This window comes from Coloeus monedula (assembly GCF_965178545.1).
Source record: "Coloeus monedula genome assembly, chromosome: 23".
Lineage (NCBI taxonomy): Eukaryota > Metazoa > Chordata > Aves > Passeriformes > Corvidae > Coloeus > Coloeus monedula.
In genome coordinates this window covers 6300871-6326305 of record NC_138803.1, presented here as the reverse complement: position 1 = coordinate 6326305, position 25435 = coordinate 6300871, and the positions used below count along the sequence as shown (strand labels likewise).

At 54.9% G+C, this 25435-nt stretch overlaps 1 protein-coding gene across 2 annotated transcripts in view; it reads left to right on the top strand.

Moving 5' to 3' along the window:
* The window catches only part of PLXNA2 (plexin A2), a 138763-nt gene that overhangs the window by 5089 nt on the left and 108239 nt on the right, over positions 1-25435 (top strand). For both annotated transcript variants that reach the window (XR_014227050.1, XM_082296228.1), the window contains exons 2-3: positions 6333-7587; positions 8009-8191. Coding sequence is in view for 1 of the 2 variants with exons in the window: in XM_082296228.1 (XP_082152354.1) it covers positions 6400-7587; positions 8009-8191 (1371 nt within the window). In the remaining variant the exon portion in view is untranslated. The remainder of the gene's footprint in view (positions 1-6332; positions 7588-8008; positions 8192-25435) is intronic.

Here is a 25435-nt window from a genome sequence, read left to right as displayed (position 1 = left end):
TAACAGCGCTGTGGCTACTGTGTAAACACCTCTGGCTGCCAGGGGCAGCGGGGATAACGAACAGCGCTCGCTGCACGGTGCTGGCACAGCCAGAGGAGCTCTGGTGCAGGATTTCTGTTTAATGGAGTGGCTGGGGACCCATTTAATTTGAAGCTGGGGTTCTTCACTCGCCTGTGGTGTGCTGGAGTGAGGCCAGGAGAAGCTGCTGCTTATTTTTCTCCTGCAGTTCGGTGGCCGCTCTGTGATCCTCCCTCGTGCTGCTCTGTAATATTCTCCTGTAATAAACTGCAGCTGGATGTCACCTGGGGACACAGTGCTGGGCTGAGGTTTGGGAGATAAAACTCCCTGCCTTGCCACTGGGACCTTTTGCTTAGCCTTGGGCAAATCATTTCATCGTTTAATCTGCTTGCACCTAAGGTCAGCAGCCATTAAATTCCATTTTGTTGGGAATAAAGTCCGTGAATAATCAAACGATGCTCAGGTGGAGAGGTGGATAAAGCTCAGTCCATCAGGACTCAGGTAGGAAACCAGGAAAAGCACTTTCTGAGGCACATAAAACTGACCTAGATTGCCTGGAGGGGTTGTGGATTGTGTTTCTGGGGGTCCTTAAGGACAGTCTAGAGAAACTCCGCTGGAATGATGGTTGTAACAGCTGGGCCTTGCAGCAGGAGGCTGCGTTAGACACTCACAACTCTCCGTCCAACTCTCATTCTTTTAACGTTATCCAAAGCCAGTGACCTGTTTACACAGGTTTGGCTGAACCTGAGCCCTCCCAAAACTTGACTAAACCAGCTATGAAACTTCACAAGTGTTGAATTTCCCCTTGGTGTCGGACTTCAAGGCAGCTGGGAGAGTCAGGGTCTGTTCTGCTCCGCGCTCCAGCACGTCAGGCTGTCACCAGCCTCGAGCCTGTCCTCAGGGACTGCCTGGGGAATAAAGTCCTCCTTGCCCAGCTCCCCTCTCCAAGCAAGGTAATTTATGAGCTGTTTCACAGCAGTGCACTCGAAGCTCAGTAGCTGCCAGCTGTGGTTTCTCAGAGAGCAGGTGTCAAATGTCAGCACAGGGAAAAAGGTGTCTCATTTCTGCCACCGAGGTGTCCGAGGTTGGTTATGGATTTTCGGGGAAGCCCTGTGGGGTTGCTGGGTTAAATGACTGCAGCTGTGAGGCACAGCTGGGTGGCAGCCACAGCTGTGATCCTGCTTTGGATCTCCCTGGGGGTGGGGAGTGAGGAGCACAGCTTGTCCAGACCTGTCCAGCAAATCTGGGACAATGCCAGGGGTGGCATCAGATGCGCTGTGTCCTTGTCTTCCAAACTGCAGTTCCAAATCTGGGGCTTAGGACAGGGCCCTCCCTGCATTTTCTGTTTCTCTGGACCTGTTGGGATGTGTGTGCACAGGAGGGAGGCAGAGGGGAGAGCTTTGCGCAGTGTGTGTTGTATAAACAAATACTGGGCTCTGGACAGATTTTGTGCATAATTCCTGCGATGGTGTTTGTTATCAGGGAAATGCCTTTTCGTGGCTGGGTTCTGTTCTTCCCCTCCTCTTCCTTGTCCCAGGCCTGGAGGAAGCAATAATCACAATGCTGTGTTTTGCCCTCTTAACTCTTTCTCAGAACGCTGCCGAGCCTGTGAAATGTCATCCCTGGGAACGAGCAGCTCCGGGGAAGGGGGACACAGCTCCTGGCACAGTTCCTGCCAGTGGCTGCCAGCACGGAGCAGGGACAGGAAGCCCAGGGCCAGCCAGGAAGGTGGATTTTGGTCCAAAACCCAAAGTGTTCAGGTTGTGTTTTAGGAAATGCTTGTTACTTGTCATCCCCGTGGGGCAGTAACCTCTGGAGAAACCTCAGAGCTGGCTCCAGGCTCCTCCCTGGTGATTTACAGCTTGCTCTTACTGTTGTTGGAGTCAAAATATTTTAAAAAAAGGCCAAGAAGAGGTGGTAGGAGCTGTCCCCATTGCTCTGTGTTACAGATCCAATTATTCACACCGAGCCGCCAGTAACTCCCCTTGGGCTCAGGCTCTTGGGTGGTGTCTGCCTGGTGGGGTTTGGAGGGATCAGTGCCAAGGCTCCCTGCTCCGGGATAGCCAGGGAAACCCTCTGCTCGGGGCATGGACGTGCCAAGGCTTCTCCTCCTGGAGAAAGGCCTGAGAGCAGGGAAGGGGTTGTGTGAATGGGGGGAGAGGTTTCTGCTGGGCCAGGGGGGATTTGGCAGCGTGGGGCTCCTCTGGCTGTGGTGGCCTGGCCAAAGAGGCAGCTCTGAGCATCCAGACCTCTGATCCATGCTGGAAACATCCCAGGGCTTGGAGAAGCTTCCATCAGACAGTTTGGCTCAGATCTTTTGTCTAATTAAACCCAAACCCTATGAATTATTGTAAAGTCATCCTCCATAGGTGACAAATGTGTCCTGAACATCGCTCCTGCAAGGGGATCAATCCCTGCAGCAGCTCCAGTGCTTGGAGAGGTTTCGCAGGGCAGTTCCCGATGTGCTCCAGGAGGGATGAGGGTCCTGTGTTCCTACAAAGAAATGGCCAAACTCGGTGCTTTTCCCCTCATCCTGTGGGCAGATCTGATATGGAGCCAATGGAAGGGGAAAGGCTCAGGCTGGGGCAGGGCTGAGGCTGTTCCGAAGGGTTTGTTCTATCTCTGGGTTTAGCACGTGCAGCCTGTGCTGCTGGTGGCCCTTTGGGCAGGGCAGGGGGGTGTGGCAGCCTGGTGACCACAGGGAGGGCAGTGCTGGGGCCGCTGGCCCCGCTCCCGGCCATGAATCCTATGGGGCTCTAAAGAGCGAAAAGGGCAGAGCCCACCCCAGCTCAGGGAGCAATCCCAGCCCCTCTGCCCCTCCTGGCAGGCTCTGTCATTCCTCTGCGGGGTTTGTTCAGGGACACAGCCCCCACAAAGCCAGCATGGGATTTATGGCCCGCTCCGCTCCCCCTCTGCCCATCCTTGGGGACCCTGGTGGCCTCTGGGCAGGGGGAGCCACAGGGACAGATTGGGAAAAGCTTGTGGGGCTGGGAGGCTGGAGGTGAGGAAGGGGGTCAGTGAGGATGACGGGGTCAGTGCAGGGTCTGGGGTCAGTGAAGGCACTGGGGATGTTTTGCTGTGTCCTGGAGGTGCTGGGGCACATCCAGAGCAGGTGAAATATCCCAGGAACACAGGAGCTGAGGGAGCAGAGGCGATGGCTGAGGGCCCAGCAGTGCTGAGTGTAAATCACTGCTCACCACACCAACCCCACCCCCAAAGAAAAGCCACCGCCACCACCAGGCAAACGCAGCTGCCACACTGGTGACATCAGAATTGTGCCTTTGAGCCGTCATTTGCCACAGGAGATTCTCTTGTTTTGGCTTTAATTTTCCTTTTTTCCCCTGTTTTTTGTGGGTTTTTTGGTGTGCACAAAACGCCACTAATGACAAACTGTGGTGCCCATGAGTGAGTGACAGCTGAAATGAGAGAAATGACTAATGGTGCCTCCTGAAGCCCTGTCACATGGAGATTAAATGAGCCCTTTTTTCTTCCCCCCTCAATGAGAATCATGGGCATTTGAATAATAATATTATAGTCTCCATTAGGATGACAGTGGGGGAAAAAATCGGCTCAGACCTGTGATTATTCCTTCAATCTAATAATTATTTAAATACCAGATAACTCCTTTCAGCCTAATTGAGGCCTTTCAGCTGCTTGGGTTTATATTGTGTCCCTGAATTTACTCTCGCTTTCACCTTGCGTTACTAATAGCTGCAGATTGCTTCTGAGGCTGTATTTTAAAACTCTCTTCACAAAAAAAAGAAAAAGAGGAAAAATTAATGATCAAATGGTATTAAGGATCAGAGCTAAAATCACCCATTCTCCTGGTGTTTAACTCCCCAGGTGTTTGGCCTCCTCCACAGAGAATCATAGAATGGTTTGTGTTGGGAGGGATCTTAAAGTTCATCTCGTTCCTCTCCCTGCCATGGGCAGGGACATCTTCCACCATCCCAGGACGCTCCGAGCCCCATCCAGCCTGGTCTTGGACACTTCAGGGATGTGGCAGCCACAGCTGGCAGCCTCTGCCAACCTCTCCCCATCCTTTGAGCCAAGAACTCCTTCCCAAAATCCCACCTAACCCTCGCAGGCAGTGGGTTCCCCTGGCTGTTTGGTGTCTATTGCTGAGCTCAGCCCAGCCCTGCACCCTCACGTCCTGCCCCAGCCCTGGGGTCGTGGGAGCTGCGGGAGCTGCCCCGGGGGTGACACGGATCCGGGGATGGCTGGGTAGGGTGGCAGCTCATGGCCGTGCTCTGTCGTGTTCAGATAACATTTGAAAGCGCAGATTCTCCTGCCCGGCTGATCTCTCCTGCCGCTGGCAGTGACTGTTCACAAGCGCTCTGCAAAACCTTCACTGTGAGGCACAGCAGAGAGGCTGGGCTCCAGCTGACAGCCCTGCTGCACAGCAGCTCCACGCTGCGCTGGGTTTGGGCTGGCTTGGCATGGAAATGTGCTGAAAAACATCTGAAACTGCTGTGGTCAAAGTGCAGAGCTGCTGTTGTCCCACACGTCCAGGTGTGTGTAAAGTTAATTATTTATTAAATGCATTCATTTCTGGCCTGCACCGTCCTTGTCTCACCTTGCAGTGGAACAACTTTTTAAAGATTGGGAGCTGCTGAACAGGAAAGCTGTGTGTGCTGAGCTTTCCAGCAGGGCCTCCCTGTTCTCTGCAGGATCTCTCCCTTGTGGGGCTTCCCTTGAAGCAGAGCCTGTAAAGGACCATGTCCCAGGACTTGGGGCACTGTGGGGCTCCAGGCAGAGCTGCTCTGAGACCCCTGTGCCCCGTGATCAGGTGTCAGTGCCCACCACGTGTCACCAGCACGGAGAGGATCCTCCCAGATCCCTGGGAACGATTTGATCTGTGCCATTTGGAAAGATTCCGGGTCAGGGAACGGTGTTGGGCCGTTCACTCAGAAATGTAGTGAGAAGAGCCGGGGAGTCCCCCTGGTGCTGCCGTGGATGTGGGAAGGCAGCGGGAGCAGCCGTTCTGTGCCACAGCCGTCCCCACAACGCCGAGAGGGTGGCAGGGTCCGTGTCCTCCCCGGGACAGAGAAACCACCACAGCCAAAGGTGGGAATGCCGAGCCTGGCAGCGAGAGGGAAGCAGCTGGGGAAATGTCTCCCTGAGCAGAATGAGAAACCCATTACTGCTCCCTCTCTCCTGTCGTGTCTCCTGTCAGTGACACGGAGACGGCAGCGCAGGGACAGAGCTCCTTTGTCACCTCTCAGGAACAGCCGTCTCCGGCTCCCGGCGGGAACAAGCCTAAAGAGCGGCTGTTCAGTGACACTCACGAGCTCAGAGTGGCTGTGCAGTGCTGGGAATTGTTTCAAGTACCAAACCAGGAGCAGCATCCATTATCAGGGGGTGAGGGAGCGGCCTCCTGCCTTGGCACCCAGGGCAGGGGCATCAGAGCTGCCGAGGGCAGGGTTTCTGTGGGGTGTGTGCTGGCGCTGGCCTGGCCCTGCTGGCAGGGGATGGGTGCAGACTGTGGCTCATCCTCAGCCTCTTCCCAGGCTGGGGTGACCCTGAGGCGAGGAAGGATGTCCCTGAAGTGGCTCCTTTGCCTACTCAGCCTGGAGCATGTAAAGAATGCAGAATTTGGGATAAAGGAGAACTTCGTGGTGGTTTTCTGTGTCCATGCAGTCAGACACCTCTGTGGTCAGGTTGAGCAGGCAAGGGTGGTCTCTCCCCTGCTGGCAGGTTTGGTGGCTGATCTAATCACGTGCTCCCACCTTGGTGGCAGCTGCTTTTTGGCAGGAAAGTACCTGGTGAGGGAGTTCCTGCCCAAAATGCACCTGCTTGAGAGGCACTTCTGGCTCTGGGGACAGGCTGAGGGGAGATGTCAGTACCTTCAGTGTTTGTGCTCAGTGAATTTGCCTGCATGAGGCTTCTTTCTCAGGTTCCCAAATTAAATCAGAGAGGGTTTATAGGTGAAGAACAGCTCTTGTTTCCTCTGCTGCTTCCAGCAACAAACCCTGCAGGAGACACCCTTCTAGCCAAGATTGCAGATGGATGGCTGGGGCTGTGAGCCGCGGGCTTTGCCTTGGGCTGGAGCTGGTTCTCCCCTCCCTGGCTGAGCAGAGCGTGTTCTAAACAGCCAAACCACATCACAAATTAAGATGCAGGGGCTAAAACAAGTGGTAAAACATCGACCTGAACTGTTCAGCAGTACGTTGTGGACTTGCTTAATTCTTGTTGTGCTTAGAGACATCCTCGCTTTATCTCAAGGACTCTGTAATTAGAAAGCCTCCTTTGAATTTTATCTGCAGGGCACATGGGATCTAATCCTTGGCTCTGGGTGGTTCTTCTCTCCACAGAACCATGTGAGGGACATTGCCGGGGCTCAGGACACGTGCGGGGGACACGGAGTTTGCCTTTCCCAGGATGGATCAGAGGAGGAACTGGCCTCGGGTACTGGACTCTGATGGCTGGTCAGTGGCTCTGCTCTGCCTCTTCCTGGCATCGCTCTCCCGGAACGTGTCCAGCAATGCCTTGTTCAACACTTTCCACTCGGAGAACCGGGACTGGACGTTCAACCACCTGACGGTGCACCGGGGCACCGGGGCTGTCTACGTGGGGGCCATCAACAGGGTGTACAAGCTTTCGGGGAACCTGACCATTCTGGTGGCTCACAAAACTGGTCCCGAGGAGGACAACAAATCCTGTTACCCGCCCCTCATCGTGCAGCCATGCAGCGAGGTCCTCACGCTCACCAACAACGTCAACAAGCTGCTCATCATCGACTACTCCGAGAACCGGCTGCTGGCGTGCGGCAGCCTCTACCAGGGGGTCTGCAAGCTGCTGCGCCTCGACGACCTCTTCATCCTGGTGGAGCCCTCGCACAAGAAGGAGCATTACCTGTCCAGCGTCAACAAAACGGGCACCATGTACGGGGTGATCGTGCGCTCCGAGGGCGAGGACGGGAAGCTCTTCATCGGCACGGCAGTGGACGGCAAGCAGGATTATTTCCCCACCCTCTCCAGCCGCAAGCTGCCCCGGGACCCGGAGTCGTCGGCGATGTTGGATTATGAGCTCCACAGTGACTTTGTTTCGTCCCTCATCAAAATCCCCTCGGACACGCTGGCCCTGGTTTCGCACTTCGACATCTTTTACATCTACGGCTTTGCCAGTGGCAACTTCGTCTACTTTCTGACCGTGCAGCCGGAGACCCCCGAGGGCGTCTCCATCAATTCCGCCAGCGACCTCTTCTACACCTCCCGCATCGTCCGCCTGTGCAAGGACGACCCCAAGTTCCACTCGTACGTGTCCCTGCCCTTCGGCTGCGTCAGGGGGGACACGGAGTACCGGCTGCTGCAGGCCGCCTACCTGTCCAAGCCGGGAGAGGTGCTGGCCAGGGCCCTCAACATCACGGCGCAGGAGGACGTGCTCTTTGCCATCTTCTCCAAGGGGCAGAAGCAGTACCACCACCCCCCCGACGACTCCGCGCTCTGCGTGTTCCCCATCCGCACCATCAACGCCCACATCAAGGAGCGCCTGCAGTCCTGCTACCAGGGCGAGGGCAACCTGGAGCTCAACTGGCTGCTGGGGAAGGATGTCCAGTGCACCAAAGCGGTAAGGACGCGCTGGGTGTTGGCTGTGGGAGCCCTCGAGAGCCGGGATCAATCCCTGCCCCAGTGGAACACAAGTTTGTGGAGTGGGATCAGTCCGTCTGTGCCTCAGTTTCCCTGAATTCAGAGCACTCTTCCCCTTTAATCCATGCTCTCATCCTACAGTGGGATGACAATGAGGGAAGGGATGGTGTTAGGGCAGAATGAAGGTGTGAAGCTTCCTGCGAGTCTTTGCCATTCCCAGCCTGGGGCTCTGCAAGCTCGAGGATCCCTGGGGAAGGTGGCTGGAGCTGGCAGGGGGTGGCCCGTTGGTGGCCCCCAGACCCTGCTGCCGGCACCGCCAGCTCCCTGCACACCACCCCGAGTGTGTGGGACTGCCCTGGGCTCTGTTTCACTCACAGCTGCCCCAAACCTTGTCTTTCCAGCCAGTCCCCATCGATGACAACTTCTGCGGGCTCGACATCAACCAGCCCCTGGGGGGCTCAGTGCCCGTGGACGGGGTGACGCTCTTCACCTCCAGCCGCGACCGCATGACCTCCGTGGCTTCCTACGTCTACAACGGCTACAGCGTGGTCTTTGTGGGCACCAAGACGGGCAGGCTGAAGAAGGTAAGCCTGTGTCCGTGGCTCTGGAGAGCCAGGAGCTGGGTTTTGTCTCTCTCGGGATGCTCGTCACTGCTGCTGTGTCTTATGGGTGCTTCCCAGTGGGAAACTGGGAGTGAAGCAGGAGTGGAAGTCGCAGGGTTTGGGTCACAGAGAGCGTGTTGGTGAGGCAGAGTTCAGCCCTCAGCACTGTTAGTGTGGTTTGTTCTGAAGTGCCAAGTTTTGGGAAAGGTGAAGTGGAAGCTGCTGCAGGGTGGTCTTGGAAAAGGAACCAAACGAGGTCTGATGGAAATCTTGCAGTAGTTTTGTTTCCCAGCAATCCTTCTGCAACTGGTGTAGGAGACCATGAGTTAGGAAGCCTTTGGAGCTGCTGGTGGAGGCAGGATTTTGGTAATGGAGAGATGGGAATGGGTTCATGTGGCTGCTTTTGGAACCAAGCCTCAGGGCAGAGTCCTACTGCTTCCCTCTGCCTCTTCCCTCCTGCTGGATGATTGATCAGTCCTGGGACATTCCTTGTCCTCTGCACCACAAACACTGAGGAGGGGTTTGGTGGGGCTCAGCTGAGAGTCACAGAATGTTTTGGGTTGGAAGGGACATGGGCAAGGACACCTTCTACTAGCCCAGGTTGCTCCAAGCCCTGTCCAACCTGCCCTTGAATGACTTCTAGGCTTTTGAAGTCCACCTGGGACTGCCGCACTTCTGAGTGACAAACTCACAGAATATTCTGAGTTGGAAGGGAACTCTCTGAGGAGTTCTGTATTTAAAATAAGTTTGGAAGTGGCCTTGGGGTGTAAACAGAGGCGTGTGAGAGCCTTTGTTGGCCTTTAGAGCTGGAGCTGCAGCTGGAAGCCAGCTCAGCAGTAGGTTTGATCCAGCTCCAGCAGAACCAGCCTTGGAGCTGCTGCTCTGGCAAGCTGAGACCCTTCCAATTAACCTCAGCTCTAAATGACAGCTTTAGGTGAACCTGTTAAATGCAGCCCCTGCTCCTTCATGCCAGGGAAAGAGTTAACAAATGTAATCAACAGCAGGCTGTTAATTTTTTGAGTCCTTAAGCAGCAGGGAATTTCTTCCTCATCTATCCAGGAAGATACAAGGACAGGCAGATACTACACTTGAATGTCTGCATCATTTTAATTACATCAGTTCATTAATATTCATTCAGCACTTTACAAGTGCTGAGTAGTAGTAAATTAGGTGCCTCCCTGGTGCCTCTCGAGTGTCAGTGGGGCAGTTTTGAACGTGGGGGAGAGGGAGCTTGTAAAGCAGAGCCCTTCACTTCCCTGCACAGGGGAGAGCCGGGGTGCTTTTAGCTAAATGGAAGGGAGAGGAGCCCTTGGCACACCCCAAATGCACGTGCCGAGCTCGGAGCTGGGGATGCAGCCTGGAGATGCAGCCTGGTGCTCGCTGCGTGCAGGGGTTTGGGGGGACAGGGGAGGCTTGTGCTCAGATGCAGCAAAAGCCAAGAGCCTGTGCCTGCACACGAGGTATTTACAGGCTTGTTCCATGAATTATGAAGGATTACAGAAGCAGCAGTCCCTCCAGCAGGGTTTAATTCCTGGTGCTAGTCTACACTGAACAGTTTTTGATGCGAAGTTAATCTATTCATGCTCCGCTGTCCAGAGGGAGGGCTGTGGAATCCTTCACCTGGAATCCTTCATCTGTTGGATGAAAATTGGCCCATCCCTGGAGTAAATTCATTCCAGACATTCACTACAGTCAGGCTTTCGTGGCATCTGCCCTTATTTAACATCAGAGCTGCCTGCAGCTGATGGGATCCATCCCCCCTGTAATTAACTGGAACAATCGTGGTCCCGTCCTCCCCTGTGTGGGGCCGAGGATGTTGCTGTTCTCTCGCTCACCGTTCTGTCCTACACCTTCAGCAGATCTTCCCTCATTTGACACGTGGGATTATCTTTTCCATGGCCTGAGAGAGGCCAGGTGAGGCACAGGAAGCAGCTCTGCGCAGAGCTGAGGGGCTCTGGCTGCAGAGGAGGTGAGACCCGGGGGAAGTTAACAGGTTGTCTCGGGATTTTGTGCCTGTTTCAAGATAACCAGACATGTCTTGAAGCCAGTGAGTGCTCAGGACTGTTTCCTTATCTCTCCTTCCCCATCTGTGAAATGATGGTGGAAATGTTCAGCACCTCTGTAAGTGCCAGGGATTTGTGGAGATGCCTTTTCCACCAGATCTCCTTCGTGTCCTCCTCCGTCTCAGATCTACCCACACAATTAATGTCTGAAAGCTTTGTCACACCTATTCCCTCGCCCACAGCTGTTGATTTCCTTTGGAAATGAGCTGCTGGCTCTGTCTGGGCTTTCAGGGAAGGTGTTTTTGTGTAGCTGGAGGAAAGTCAGGGAGATGTCTCTGAAGCCTTCCAAATTTGCCTGTGCTCCCCCAGTGAGAATTCCTTACTGGAAACACTGGGTTCTCTCACTGGTGTCCTCCTGCCTTTAGCTCTTCACCTCACTGCTCCTGCCACATTCCCAGCTCCTGCTGGTTCTGCTCCCCAGCAATTGTCTCAAAGTTGGTGAAAAGCAGATGCTGCTGATGCTGGGGCCTTCTGGCTCAAGCACAGGTACGTGGGTGAAGTTCTGCCTCCTGCTCTCCTTCCAAAGCACCTCAGCTCCCTGGCTGTGGGATCAGGAGGAAAGGGGATCATGTTGGAGACAAAACCATTCAGAATCGTGGATTCCTCCAATGAAGCCGTTTCCATCAAGCAAAATGAGAAGGGACATTAATGCAACAGTGAACAGCAACTAAGTGCTGGGGGGAGATGTGTCAGCTTGCTTGTTCTGTTTATGGGCTTCATACAATTCTATCAATATTGATGTGTGATGCCTTTGATTTTGACACTAATCATTGCCATGAATTAAATTTGCAGCCATATAATTAGAACTGCTATTAATAGGGCCTCAAGCTAAGCACTGCTGTGCTAGTTGTCTTTTTCCTGATGGAAAACGGCATCCACGGAACTCAGCTGATGTGGTTTGCCTGGGAGATGCTGAGACTGATGTGAAAATTGCACTTGCTGTGTTTAGAGGGGCTCCTCTGGAAGGCAGATTCATGGGAAGGGTCTGGCCCAGAGGTTTCCCAGGAACTGCACCTTAAACTTCCCAGTGGTTTGCTGCTCTTGGGACACAGAGCCTAAGTGGGAGAGAGGAGGATGCAGGGAGAGCAGGGGAGCCCTCAGTGTGCAGGGCTGTTACTGCCTTGTTTCCATTCCATCTCCCCTTCCCCCTGCAAATGCTCCCGTTTATTCCCCTGCCCCAGCAGAGCTGTGTCAGCTCCGTGTCCCTGTGCACGCCTGGTTCCATCTCATCAGCCTGAGCTCAGTGCCTGGGATGGCAGCAAGGCTCACCACTAAAAATCAATCTTGTATTTCATCCCGAGAGGTCTGTTTCTTATTAGGTCTAATAAATCAGTGAAGTGCCCTTCATTCAGCTTGTCAATGCAGGACATTGTTTGTGATCAAGAATAAATAAATGTCTCTCCTCTGTCTGCCAGTTGCCATCTAGGTATTATTTTTCCATCATGCTGTTTATGCTGGCTGTAGGAAAAATGCAGTTCCTGCAGCCTTGCCTGCCTTCCCACGAGCTGGGAAGGCTCCTGGGTGGTACAGGCGAGGGAGAAGCGGGAACAGTGACGTTGTACCTGGGTTTCACCCAGCACTGAGTTGCTCAGTGGTGATAAAGCTTTAACTTGTGTGCTTGGAGATGTGGAGGTGTTGCAGTGCTGCGGGCAAGGGCCCAGGTGTGGTTATTTCAGACGCCCTGAGGTGAAGGATAAAGTGTGCAAATGAAATCACCCCCAATTCTCCTGGAAAAATGGGTGTCACACGCTGTCCTGGACATCTGTGCCCCTCTGTCCCCAGGGCAGCTGCACTGGACGTGCCTGGAATCCATCCCAGGCTGTGAGGTCACTGCTCGGGATCTGTCTGCAGGAGTGCTATGGAGAAATACACATTGCTGGGACTCTCTTTGGGATGGGGAACACACTCCTGTCACCTGTTGAATTCCTGAACTCAGTCCTTGCTCCCCACCTCCCCTTTTCCAGGGGACAGCGGTGAGTGATTGGATTGTGCCACCAGAGGAACGGAGAACTTCTAAGTGCGTTGTTACGTCTTGGGACGTGAGAGTTTTATTCAGCTTGGCTGATTTAATTTGTTCCATTAGTGGGAATAAAGGAGGTCTTTCACAATGAAATATATATGTCCAAACCTGTCCTTAGATGACTTCATTCTATGGATGGTTATCTCATCCTGGTGATTTATCCTTCATTATTGCCCCCGCACGCGCATCCCGCGGCCCTTCGGGAAAAACTCGGTTGCATCAACGTGTGGAGAAGCCAAGAGGACACCAGGCTGTTATTGAACAGATGAAAATCATCCATTTGCAGGCGCCTTCCAAAGGATTTGCCTGGTTTTAGCTGTAGGCTGGGAGGTCAGGGGCTCTGCCGGCTCCGTGGTCAATCCATCACCCTTGGAGTGCAGATCCCCACGTCCCAGCAGAGGTGTGAGAGGGCAGATGGTTCTTGTTTGGCTGAAGAAGTTGTTTAATTGAAAGGTCTGGGAAGAAAAGTCTGGGCTTTGCCCTAGGATGTGAAATAAGGGTGTATTTGTTCACTACTACACTGCTGCTGTGGTTGGGACTCGTTTTCTCCCTAAACAAGGATTTTTCCAGCCTCAGAAAGTAATTCCCCTTTGCTTCCATCTGTGCTGTCAAACCACAGAAGTGGGTCCCCAAAATGCCCCACAGTCCCTCACATTTGTTATTGCTCATAGCCAGGAGTTGGAATCTCACTTACTGATTGGAATTTGTTCAAGGGAATAAGAAAAGTGGTGGAAGCCAGAGGAGAGCACTGGGGTGTGTTTGGGGCTGGAGATGGGGCAGAGCTGCCAAGTCCCTCTAGACTCTGGGTCTGAGCACTCTGGAATGTCCCTGCCACCTCTTAAGGCATGAAATTGGCCTCCTCTCCTCCCAGCATCCCTGCCCTGGGTCTGTTATCTGGTGCCTGCCAGAGCAAGTCACATCAGGGAAAAGCCAGAAGTTGGCAGATATTTTATAGCTGCTGGAGAGCGAAGGGGCAGGTGTTCAGGAAATGCTGGGGATGTGAAATGGAGCCAGGTGAGCTCGGAGGCTGCTTTAATCTCATTTCTTGGCTCAGGAGATGGGGGTGACTCTGGGTTTTACGCAGGTTCAGGCACCTTGAAAAGTCAACTTGAAATTTTGGAGGGCAGCGATTGCATTTGGTTCAGTTCTAAATTGGGGTTTGGGGGGAGGCTGTGAGGGGCTGAGCAGCCTAATCTGTGGAATACATCCTGCTTCTGGAATCATGGAGTGGCTTGGGCTGGAAGGGACCTTCCAAGGCCATCCAGTCCTGCCATGAGCAGGGACACCTTCAACCAGACCAGGTTGCTCAGTGCCCCATCCAAACAAGGCTTTTTATCTTGAACATATTTTGGAGATAATTCATCCCCACACCTCCTCTCAGAGGTATTATCTCCTTTATGAGCATCAAGTGAGGCAGAAGTTATTCCTCCTCCTTTTCACGGTGTTTTCATCACGTTCAATAATGAGTTTCTACTTGAAATGATCTTGGTGAAAAATGTCATGAAATTCTAAACTCTTTTGTGAGCTCCTGTTGGTTTTCCTGCCTGTCCCAGCTTTCCTCAGAGCGTGAAGCTGAGTGAGTTGCTGTGCTCTGGATGTTGTTGGCTTTGGGGGTAGGGCAGTGTCAGACTCCTGCCTTTCTACTCACGAGTCAAGAAGTTCATGCTTTCTTTACTATAAACATATTTTTCTGCTGGCTTTTAAAATCCTCAGAGGTCAAAATAACACAGGTTTTGGTCCATTTGTAAGATCTTAAATCCCTGGGTGGCAAGAAATACTGTGAGAAGACCAGGCTATGTTGCTTCTCTAATTGCCTCCTCGAGGCAGAGAAAACAAATGTGGAAACCACAAATGTGCCGGGAGAGACGGGGGAATGTGCAGGGAGAGCCCCGGGCGCTGCCGCAGCCCCCGAGCTGCTGCTGCTGCTGCGAAAAGGCTGGGATTTGGGGACAGTCAGGGGGTGAGACGCCTGGGGAAAGCAGCAGCGCCGCGGTTTGAGGTGGGGATGGCTGCGGGGCTGTCCCTGGGTGTGCGGTGGTGCCGCCTTTAACATCCCCTCCATCCATGTCCTGAGCCGGGCTGTGAAGCGCTGCCGGCTTTGGGTGGCACATCCCCAGCGGAGCATCTGCCCGCATCCACGGCCGAGCCGGGCGGGGACGGGACGCGGGCAGTTTCTCTCTATCTGCACGGGCCCATTGCTCCCGTTACGGAGCACGGGCTCCGCACCTCCCCCTGCCTTTCACGAGCCTCTTCCCATTCCTGCCGAGCCGCTTGGATAGGCAGAACCCCGCCTTTGCCTTCGGGGAGCTCTCTGCAGGCAGCCCGGGCTGGGAATAACAGAGGGAGGGAAACCCCTGCCTGCTGGAAGGAGCTCCCGGGGATGCAGCAGCCCGGGGGATTTTGCACCAGAATCCCCTGGAGCTGTGGAAGGAACTGAACCTGAGCTCTGCCCGGGCTGTGACCCAAAGCTGTCGCTCCCATGGAGCTTCCTCCTGAGCGGAGGGAGAGGCCCCCAGTCACTCCCAGTTCATACTGGGGAGCCTGCTGGGAGCAGGGGAGGATGGTGGAGGAATAGAGGGTTTAGGATTGTGATTCCTTGGACACGGATGCAGAAGGGGAGCACAGGCAGCAGCACGGGAAGGCTGCAATAATTAGCAAGAGGCTCCATCAGCAATTGTCCCGCCAGCCCCTGCCAGCGCCTGCACCTCTCCCGCTGTTCTCTCTCGCTCGGTGACACGGCTCTGCATCAAACAGACCCGTGTACATGAAAGTGATGTGCATTGGAATGAATGTACACATCATACAGCCTCGCTCCTATACAGCACGGGAAGGGGTTTTTTTGTGGTTAGCTGCTACATTATTTATTGTGTGCCGGGCTTTAATCTCATAAACCTGCCTGCAGGCCTTAGGCAAACCAGCCTGAGCATCCTGGAAAGCCGGGAGCCAGCAGCGCAGAGCGCTGGGGGACTGCGGGTGGGAATTGTTTGTCTTGCCTCGGTCCCTCTGCCCCTGCAGCTCATTAAAAGCAGCGGCACCGTAAATTGGTCGCTGCCACCACTTTAGAGCGTGATTTGCATTTGCCACTGGGAGGGGACGCCAGTCCCACACCCCGTCAGTCGGAAAGAACAAGAGCCGGTCCCTTGAGCTGCTGAGAGCAAAGGGAAAAGGGAAACAGGGTGAGGGAGAGGCGCTGGGGTAAAACAAGGTCTGCCCCGTAAACGGCGCTGGGAGCTCTCCACCCTCCCGAGCGGCCGGGAGGGCTCTTGCCAGCACCTCGAGCTGCGAGTCTGCATTTGGCTGCCTCATGCGGGGCTTGCTCTCGCCAGTCCTCCCGAGCCAGTGGTTGATGAGGAGAACAGAGCATCCCCCTGCCTGCTTCCCCTTCCCGCTGCCTTTGATGCTCTTCAAGCTCCTCACTCCCAGAGACTTCGTACCACGAGCACAAGCAAAGGGGTACCCTGGGCTTGCACGCTGAAATTAGTGAATAACAGAGCTGGAATGAAACCAGAGTTCCTCCTCCAGCCCTCCCCTTTCTTCTGACTCTCAGGCCAATTGCAGTTCTGGAGTATGTTTGGGCTAAATCGTTGTGCAGAGCTCTGAAGCCAAAGGGCAGCAGGCTGTGACCCTCTCTGCTTTTCTTCTCGGGATTTCTTTGTGCAGAGCCTTTCACCCCAGGAGCTCGGTCTCATTACTGAGAAATAAATAATTAGAATATCTGGAAGGTCCAGGTGTAGTGGAAGGGAGACTGAGGAGTTTCAAAGACACACAGGCTGCTTTCTGCCCCTGCATTCCCACCTGGAAAAGGGGTAACTGCACTTCCTGACTTCACAGGGAGTTCAGCTGAGTTTGTAATTCAAAGTGCAAAGAAAGCAAGATAAACACTGACCTTCACCATTGGCAATCAACTGATCAATGTTTAAATGTTGCATATTTTGGAGCAAAGCACATCCCATTGCATGGGCCACGTTTTTTATTATTTGCCCTTGACTTTTAGGGGAGTTTGGCTGTGCCAGGGTGCAGGTGTGGGGCTGGGATTTGGCTGATTCCAGCCAAATCTGGCTGATTCCCAGAGTGGGGATTGCCAGGGAAATGCAGCAGGAACAGGACAAACAGCACCGAGCACCAGGTTTGGGGCGAGAAAAGCAGCTCAATGTTTGCTGAAGAAAACAAACAAGTTTCATGTTTTTCAAGTGTGCTGCACGGAGCCTGGCTTGTGCAGAGCCCCATGATCAGAGGCACCAGGCAGCCCAGGTCCAGCAGGAGCTGTGTTATTCCTCGAGGAGCATTAAAGAGCAGCCGATGCCTTCTGGAAATTGTTGATAAAGCTCTCTTTTTTAGAATCATTTTTGCTTCTCCAGCACAAATGTACTGTTTCTTGTTTGGATGTGTTGCTTTCTTCATTCACTTTTATTATTAGGGACATTTGCATGAAAACAGCTTTTTTTTTTTTTGCTCTCACAGCACATTTCCCAATTGCAGCTGCACTTCCTGCGTGGAAGGAGATCTCCACCTTCCCTGGGATTGGGGCTGCCAGGCTCAGGGATCAGGGATGGGGATGGGCCCTCCACGTGGGACAGCTCCCTGTGCTCCAGAGGGGATGTTCCAGCTCATCCCTGGCTCTCTGCTCTCTTTACCCACCTTGTGGGTTCATTGTGATGCTGGGTGTGTCCATCCCCTCCCGAGCACAGGATTTATTTGTACCTTTCCAGCAGAGAGAGGCCGCTGTGAAACCCTCGAGCAGGCAGGAATCCTCCCAGGGTTTCCCAAAGTGCCCGGCCCTGGTTGGGGAGCAGTTTGGGAAGGGAGAGCTAATGGAGATGTCTGGCAGATGGAGAGTGCAGTGATCATGTACATTACAGGGAAAACCCCAAAGGCTGCTGTTCGGGGCACAGCGATGACATGAGCAATGTGGGATGGGAGATTTATTCCCTCCCTGCTGGAGCCCAGCTCCCTCCCCTGAACAGGCACCTGGAGAGGAACCTGCAGGACCTTCCCTTTCTCTGTCTGCCTCACTCGGCTCCGCAGATGGGAAATGGAAACTCCAGATGTGTTAAGCACATCTTTAATTTCCTCTCGCTCCATTTCTGCTGGAGGTTTGTTTTAGGGGTTGGCATTTCAGGTGTTTGTTTTTGTTTTTTGTTTTTTTTTTTGGCTGGCATCTTGAGAAGCTTGGGATAAGCGAAAAAAAAAGGAGAGAAGTTTCAGGAGACAGGAGCTGCTCTGGCTGTGGGGTGGGGGACGCCCTGCTCTGTCTCCATAAGTCCCCTCTGCACTGCCCTGGCCCAGCTCAGCTCCCCCCACGCCTGGCAGGAGCTCTGGGGCTGCTGATTCATGGAAGCAGATGCTTGGAGAGGTGAAATTCCTCCCTGTGTGCTTCCCTCACCCCTGACCCCGCTCCATTTCTTCCGCCTGACCCCCGAATTTCAAACCCGACCTTTGGTATCGCGGGGGAGGGAGGGGAGGCAAGAGGGCAGGGAAAGGGCAGAGTGAGTTTGGCTGTGGCTGGGAGGTGGGGGAGGTAAAGCTGCGATCCAAATGATGGCTGGGATGCTCTGGGATGCTCTGGGATGCTCTGGGATGTTCTAGGATGTTCTGGGATGTTGTCAGATGCTGTGGGGGCTGTGGGGGTGGAGCACGTGCTGCTGCTCTGTCCCTCAGTGCCCGTCTGGAATATTTGCCCGTGCATTCAGCTCCCTGAAATGTAAAATAAGTCCAGGGCTGAGCTCTGAATGCCATCCCCACCCTGTGCTTCCCCTGCCCTGCAGGGAGGGGCAAACCCCCATGGGGTGCTGGGGGTGTGGGGTGAGGCTGGGGAACACGGGGATGGGTGGGTGCTCGTGGCATTCAGCTTCACATCCCCGGGTTTGTGGCAGCTCCTGCTCCGTGTCTGGGGCTGTGGGCACAGCTCAGCCTCCTTGGGCTGTGGCATTTCTGCCTGTGAGCCCAGACAAACACAATCTGCTGTGCACAGTCCTCCCTCCCTCCCTCCCCAGCTCGTTCCTGCCTGGCCTTGGGCTGCTCCTTCCCCACTCAGTGCAGCAGTGGGGGGTTCTCATCCCTGCACCACAACAAAGGCAAACTGAGCTTTTCCACCTGCAGGAACATGGCAGAGGACCCAGCTGAAGGCAGCACCTTTCCAGGGCCTGGGGACACAGGCAGGACTCGATTGTCCTCTCGGGATCTTCGTCCCCATCCCCTGAGCCCCTGCTTCAGCACAGCCCGCCAGCCCTGGTGTGCCCGGGCTGGGTTCATGACTTCTCCCCTCTGACACGCTGCCTGGGGGGGATTTAAAGCAGAATAGAAAAATCCCTGCTGTGTCATGCGGAGGCAAAGTGGCCCAATCCATCTCTGTCCCCGCAGCGCGCTGCTGGCTCCCCGAGCCCCCGGGGAAGGTCCCTGTCGATAGAGTTCTGCATCTTGTCGTGGCACTGCTGAGTCCTTGGGAATGGATGTGGAGGCTGGGAGTGCTCAATATCCCCCTGACAGGTAGGGGCTCGTTTAATGGGATGCTGCCTTATCCATTACCCTGGGAGCGGCCGCGGGCCCGGAGCAGGTGCCGGGCTCCCCCTGCCACCACAAAGGCTCTGTGTGAGTGAGGACGCAGTAAATGTCTCTCGCTCCCAGATTTATTCCTTCATTAGGTATTTAAATCCATTCTGCTGGATAGGATGCTTCTGTGAGGGAGGCTGCTGCCGTTTCTCTCTGTGGAATAAACGTGGGGGCTGCCAAACAGCTCTGCCTGGCCGAGCCCCTTCCCCACACCCGCAGAGCCAGTGGGGTTTGGGCAGGGGGAGCAGCAGTGGGGTGGGGAAGGGGCTGTGGGTGCTTCGTTCAGCCTCTGCAGAGAGTGGGGGGTTTGTGGGAGGGAATCCCAGCAGAGGGGTGAGCAGGAGGGGGCTGCAGGGCTGGAAGGGGTGCTGGGGTGGGCGCAGCCGCACTGGGATGGCCCCAAATCCCCGTGGTTTGGGGAGGTGTTGGGCTGGGCTCACAGTGGCCTGGCCAGCAGCCAGCTCTGGCCACCCCACACCAGCTCAGGGACCCACTGGGTTTGTCACAGCAGGGATGGGTCCCACAGGCCCCTTCCTTGCCTTCCCCTTTCCCACCCACAGCCAGGCTGGACCATCCCAGCATGGAACGTTTTTGGGAGGTGCAGTAGGTGCTCTAAAACTGTGCAGTCATGGAACCAGACGGCTCCGGGAAGAGCCGAGAAACTAAAATTAGCAGGAGTGCCCCAGGCAGGGGCCACCTGGGGCTCTGTTTCGTTTCGCTCTTAACTTTCATCTCTTTTATTTATAATTTGTGGTTGATTGATTTTTATTTTTTTTAAGCTTTTTTTTCCTCTTCCCTCCTTTGAAAACGAGGAGCTCTGCTGGCTCATGATGTGTAATCCCTGCATTCCCAAGGGTGGCATTGCCTCTTCTGCCCCAGTTCTGCCTGGTTCCTCCCCCCGAGCAGCAGCATCTTCTTCCACCCAGCAGGAGAAGTGGTGGGCAAGCCCTGGCTCCACCCTGGACCACGTCTCCTCCTCTCCATCCCTCCTTAGCAGATTTTTGTGCTCAGCCCTGCTCCACCCCAACCTGTAATGGGTCCTTCCCTCCGGTGTTGGACCTCTGGGAACTGGAGGACCCAAATGTGGTGATTTCAGACAGTGTTTTTAGAATCTGTGGCTGCCCCTGGATCCCTGGCAGTGTCCAACGCCCAGGGCTTGGAGCAGCCTGGGACAGTGAGAGGCGTCCCTGCCATGGCAGGGGTGGGATGGGATGAGCTTTAAGGTCCCTTCCAGCCCAAACCATTCTGGGATTCTGTGACCTGCCCTGCCCTGTGCTTCCCGTGCCACCTGTGTGTTCTTCCTGGGCCGGGTTTGGGGTTTGCACTGTTTGGGTTTTCTCCTCAGGCAATTCCCAGCACCCTTGTCCTGGGGAATGCTCCGTTGTAGGGCAGCAGACTGGATTCCCTGGCTCGCTTTGCTCCTGGCTCTGCTCAGTCCCAGCTCTGTGCCAGCTCTGATGGCAGAACGTGCCCGAGGCTGTCTGGAAAATAAACCAAACCTCCTTGAGCCCTGGTCAGCCAGGCGAGGTTTGGGTGAGCTCCAGCGGAGGGGGAAGCCGGGGAGGATTTGTATTGATGGTTAAAGGTTTAACAGCCCCTCCCCAGCCCTGGGCAAAGGACCTCCAACCTCTTCATTACACAGTTTATTCTTCTAATGAGGGCTGCTTTCAGCAGCCTGACCCACCCTGGCTTGCTTTGGTGTGAGGTGACCTGACCCCTGTCTGCCGAATCCCCTGAATTCCTCTTTGCCGCTTCCCAGAGCTTTCTCCTGGCCCCAGCTCTCAGTGCCGTGGGCCGGGATAAATTCACAAACATGTTCGGGGTGATGTTCAGGGGTTTGCTCACCACCAAAGCATCCCAGAGCGTGCCTTGAAATCGGAAACCTGGCGGAGGGAGGAGCTGGGACCGGAGCAGAGATGGTGTCGGTGTCAATCAGCCTCATCCCCGGGCTCAGGGCAGCACCGATTTCAGTCCTCAGCTTTGGCCAGCGTGGATCAGGATTTCCTTTTGCCCCTGGGAATGGCACAGCAAAGGAAACATTCATCTGAAACCAGGGTGTGTTTTAAAAGCCCAGAAAATCCAGTAGCTTCCCCTGAACCGCTGTTCTTTTCCTGCCGTGTCTCTGGCTAAATTAAGACTTTCTTAGAAATGCACAGGTTAAAAGTTTAAAAGCTTAAGGTTTCATTCATAATTCACATATCAATGAGGCTTTGATTCCTCCCGGGGAGAGCCGCCGGTGGCTGCAGTGAATGTTGACAGGGGAGCCCAGCACCTCTGTGCCTCCCCTTCCCGAGCTCCTTTGTCCAGAGGCAGAGCGGGGATGGCTCCCACGGGCTGCTGCTGAGGAGAGCCAAACCTGTCCCTTTTGGGTCACTGGCTTGAGTCTGACCCAGGGCAGCAGATGCCAGAAGTCATTAATGTCTGACGGCTGCTCAGGGCCCTGTGACAAACGAGGCACCGGCTCCTGGTCCTGTTCCCAACAAGGGCAGCATCCCAATCCCAAAAGCCTGCTGCCACCCCTGCCTCCGATGGCCTGGGGCAGTGACTATTATCAGACCATTCCTGATCGCTGCACCTTCCTATCACAGCATCCCCGGTTGTTCCAGGGCAGGGAAAGCCTTGCCCCGTTCCTGTGAGGATGAGGAAGCCAAGAGGGCTGGGCTGGGGTGAATTCCTGGGGGTCACAGTGTGACAGCACAGAGGGGATGCTCTGTGCTCTGCTGCTGCTTCCAGGGTAGGAGAGTGATGGCTTCAACCTGAAAGAGAGGAGGCTTGGATGGGATATTGGGAAAAATCCTCCCCTGGGAGAGTGGGGAGGCCCTGGCACAGGGTGCCCAGAGCAGCTGTGGCTGCCCCTGGATCCCTGGAATTGTCCAAAGCCAGGTTGGATGGAGCTTGGAGCAGCCTGGGACAGTGGGAGGTGTCCCTGCCTGTGGAATGAGATGAGGTTTGAGGTCCCTTCCAGCACAGGCCATTCTCTGGCTGGATGGACAAACTGATGTGTCTGTGCCCCTCTCAGAGCTCCAGCCTGTCGTTCTCTCCCTTCCGAGGAGGAAGAGGAGCTGGGAGTGGGTCCTGCACAGGCAGAAGGGAGGAGGTGCCTTCCCCTGGCCGGGCTGATCCTTCCCATGGCTGTCCCTGGCACCCTGCCCTCCCTCCCCTCACCCAGATGGTCTCTGCATCTCCTTGTCAGGCATCCAGGAATGTTTCCCCTGCGCTCTTCCCATCCTCTCCAGCAGCCTCCTTGCCTGGCTGCAGCCTTTCAGCCTTAATCTCCTCTTTGTGCCTCAGAGGCACCTCTGCAGCTCTTGGCTGCCACAGGAGCTCCAGCCACGGCTGCTCTGCTGCTTTTTGGGTGAAGATGCCCCCCCATCCTCCCCCTTCCCACCATCCTCCCCCTTCCCCCCCTTCTAATTCTGACAGTTTTGAGAGGGATTAAAGAAACAAGTGCAGGAGCCTGGCAATTTGGCTTGAAACTTGTTCCTTTTGAGAATCTTTTCCTTTATTATCCAGCAGATAAATCTGCTTTCAGCTGCCTGTCTGTGCTGGGAATGGGAATAGCAGGGAGCAGCCCCCTGTGCTAATCCCCCCTCCCCAGGTGTGGTGCCACTTCCATCCCATCCAGGACCACCAGGACTGGGCTGGAAACGAGCTGGGGGCCAGTGCTCTCTGCCTGTGGCTCCCTGGTTGTTATTCTTCAAAACAAGTTAAATTTGAGATATTAATCTCAAGAAAGAGAGGAGTTTTTCTTCCTTATTTTCCATTGTTTCCCCCCCCTCCCAAACTTTTCCAAAGGCTTTGCTGGCAGCAGGCGCTCCATGGCAGCGGGGCCAGGAGGGCGCTTGGCAGCGGCTCGGCGGAGGGGATTGGATTGCAGGAACAGAAATCCCTCCACACTGGGAGCCTGGTTTTATCCTGCCATGTGGCATCTGGCCCCGGAATGCTGCCTGTCCCTCGCCCCACCGCAGGTGACACCGGCGGCGCCCGGCCCTGTTGGTGGCCCGGCTGCTCCGAGCAGGAAATCACCGAGGATCCTGTGCATGGGCACTGCCTTCAGGTGTCTTTGGGGTGGATTTGGGGCATTTTTTTCAAACTTCTTAAAATCTGTATTAGAAATCTGCTAAAAGATGAACGAAGGCAGCTGCTCTCAGTTCTGAGCCACGTTCAGCTTAGAGCAGCACCTGGGGCTGTGTCTCTGAATGGAGTTGGCAGCTTTGGGGGGAAGGTTTGGGCAGGTTTGGAGCGTGGGCAGAGGTTGGATCGTCCCGTCGCTGTGGGATCCACATTTGGGGCTGTTTGCCGAGCTGTCTCTGGTCCTGGCTGTGAATTTTGCAACAAGTGTGGCTCTCAGACCCTGGGCACTGAACCACAGGCAGGAGCTGGGCTTCCCACTGCAGTTACATCGATGGCTGACCTTTCCTCCCAAAAATCCCCCAGCGGCTCATCCTCACCTCCTTTCCCCTTCCCATCTCTGCTTATCCAAAGCTCCCCTAATATTTAAATCTCTCCATAAACCCTCACTCAGCAGCACAGAGTAATGCACTGATACACACTGAGCTGTTGACAACACAGGTGCCAGGGGCAGTGAGAGAAAAACCATTGAATTTCTTCCTAAAAAAGGGCAAGAAATGGGCAAGAAAAAAAAACCCGGGCCCCAGGAAAAGCACAGGTGCTGCTGCTGCAGGCACTGGGCTGGTTTGTGCTCAGGATGTAAAGGAAGACATTTCTGAGGTGCCCCTGCTGTAAAAGCTGTCCCGGGGCTGCCTGGCTTTGCCTCGCCGTGTCCTTTCCCCCCAGCCTGGTTCTCCCCAGCTCTCTGCCCCGAGGCACTGCCAGGGTGGCACAGCCTGGGCTGGCTGGTGGCCCTGGTGGCCCTGGTGGCCCTGGCAGCCCCTGGTCCCAGCTGGGGCAGGGGGGATTAGAGCCCAGCCCGGCTGCACTGGCAGATGCTGTGGTAGCTGAGCTGGTGCTTTAGTGCTGCGTGTGAACCTCCACAGCCATTCCTGCAGATGTTTCCAGGGGTCAGGTTGGTAATGAAGGGATTAATTTAATTCCCCCCGCCCTCACTGAGCTCCCCCCGCAGCTGGTGTGTGCCTGCTCATCTGGGGGTGTTTTTATTGGCGTGATTCGGGCACTGCCCGGGGCTGGAGCTTGGAAAATCCTTGGGATGGGGTTGTCCCAGTGGACTGGGAGCTGTGGGATGCAGCCTCTGACCCTTCCCACAGCCCCTGGCTTGGACAGGAATAAAACACCCAGCAAATACTGGAAACCCAATGACAGCCAAAAATGTTTTGACTTTAATGGAGTGGCCCAGTGCAAAAATCACCTTCCACCAGTCCCACTGCAAGGCTCAAGCCTGACCCTGTGACCTGGGGGGCTCTGGGGATCCATGGGTGATGCCCCAGGAGCGGCACAACTTCGCCTGTGGGTCCGTGGGTCTGTCCCTGCCCCAGGGAAGGAGGGAGGGCACATTCCCAGGTCGGTGCTGGGGACAGGGATGTGTCCCCTTGGAGGCAGAGGGTGGCTGGGAAGTGAGAAGCACATTAGTATTGCTGGCTGCAGCTTCCCTGCCTCCGAGCAGCTCTTGGCGGTGGGTGGCTGCAGATTTTTTTCCTCAATTCTATCCCAAACCTGTTTCAGATTAAAAACAAACGCTGTTGCATATCGGTTTGTCAGTCACTCTAGACCTAATCTCCCAAAATAATCTTTTGCCAGCCCTCCTCCTCCCCCAAGATGGGCAGTAATTGTTTCAAGACATGTCAGCCTTTGTTTAAAGTGAGGTTTGTGTCTTCCTGAGGCTCGTGTTCTTGGAAGGGAAAGAAAAGAGGTGCTGAGCGAGGGCTGACTGCAGGGAGAGGTGGGAGGGGAGAGATGGGGGGGGGGTTGGCAGCCCCAATGTGCTGGGGACAATTTTCCTACTGGTGTGGGACAGCACGGGTTGGTCACTGCCGTGTCCCACCAGGCCCAGGTGAGCTCCAAACTGCTGCAGTGCCCTGGGGAGAGGAGAGGGACCTGTTTTCCCTTGCTCCTGTCTAAACAACAAAGTCCATTTCCCACCAGTGTTGGAAAATAATCCCTCCCACTGATTTTTACCTATTTTGACTCAATATTAGTCCAGCTCAGGTCTCTGCAGGTAGAGCTGAATGTCAGTGCCCAGGAGGCTCCTCTGGTGCCATGTGCTCACGACATTCGTGCTCTTGGTTCCTCTGCTCTGTGGCAGTGCAGGGTCAAGGCTCAGGGTCTGTGCTCACAGGGACTGCCCCACGCTGCTCTCCTGAGCCCTGGGAGCAGATGGAAATGCCTGTTGGGAACGAATTTCCCAAAAAATGTGGCTTTTTGGCTGAGCGCTGCTGTGGTGAAGGAGGTTTTTAAAGGGGATCGGGTGCCAAAACTTTGAAGGAGTTTTTCTCCAGCTATAAGAAGTGATTTTTAGAAAAGCAGAGCTTGCTGGCTCTGCAGCTCCTGTGTTTTTTGGAGGATTGCTCTCCCAAATCAGCCTTCCCCCATCGCCCCGCCTGCATCTGCTCCCGTGTGTGTCCCTGGCAGTGCGGGCACGCGTGGTCCCGTGTGCCAGGCAGATAAATATTGCAAAAG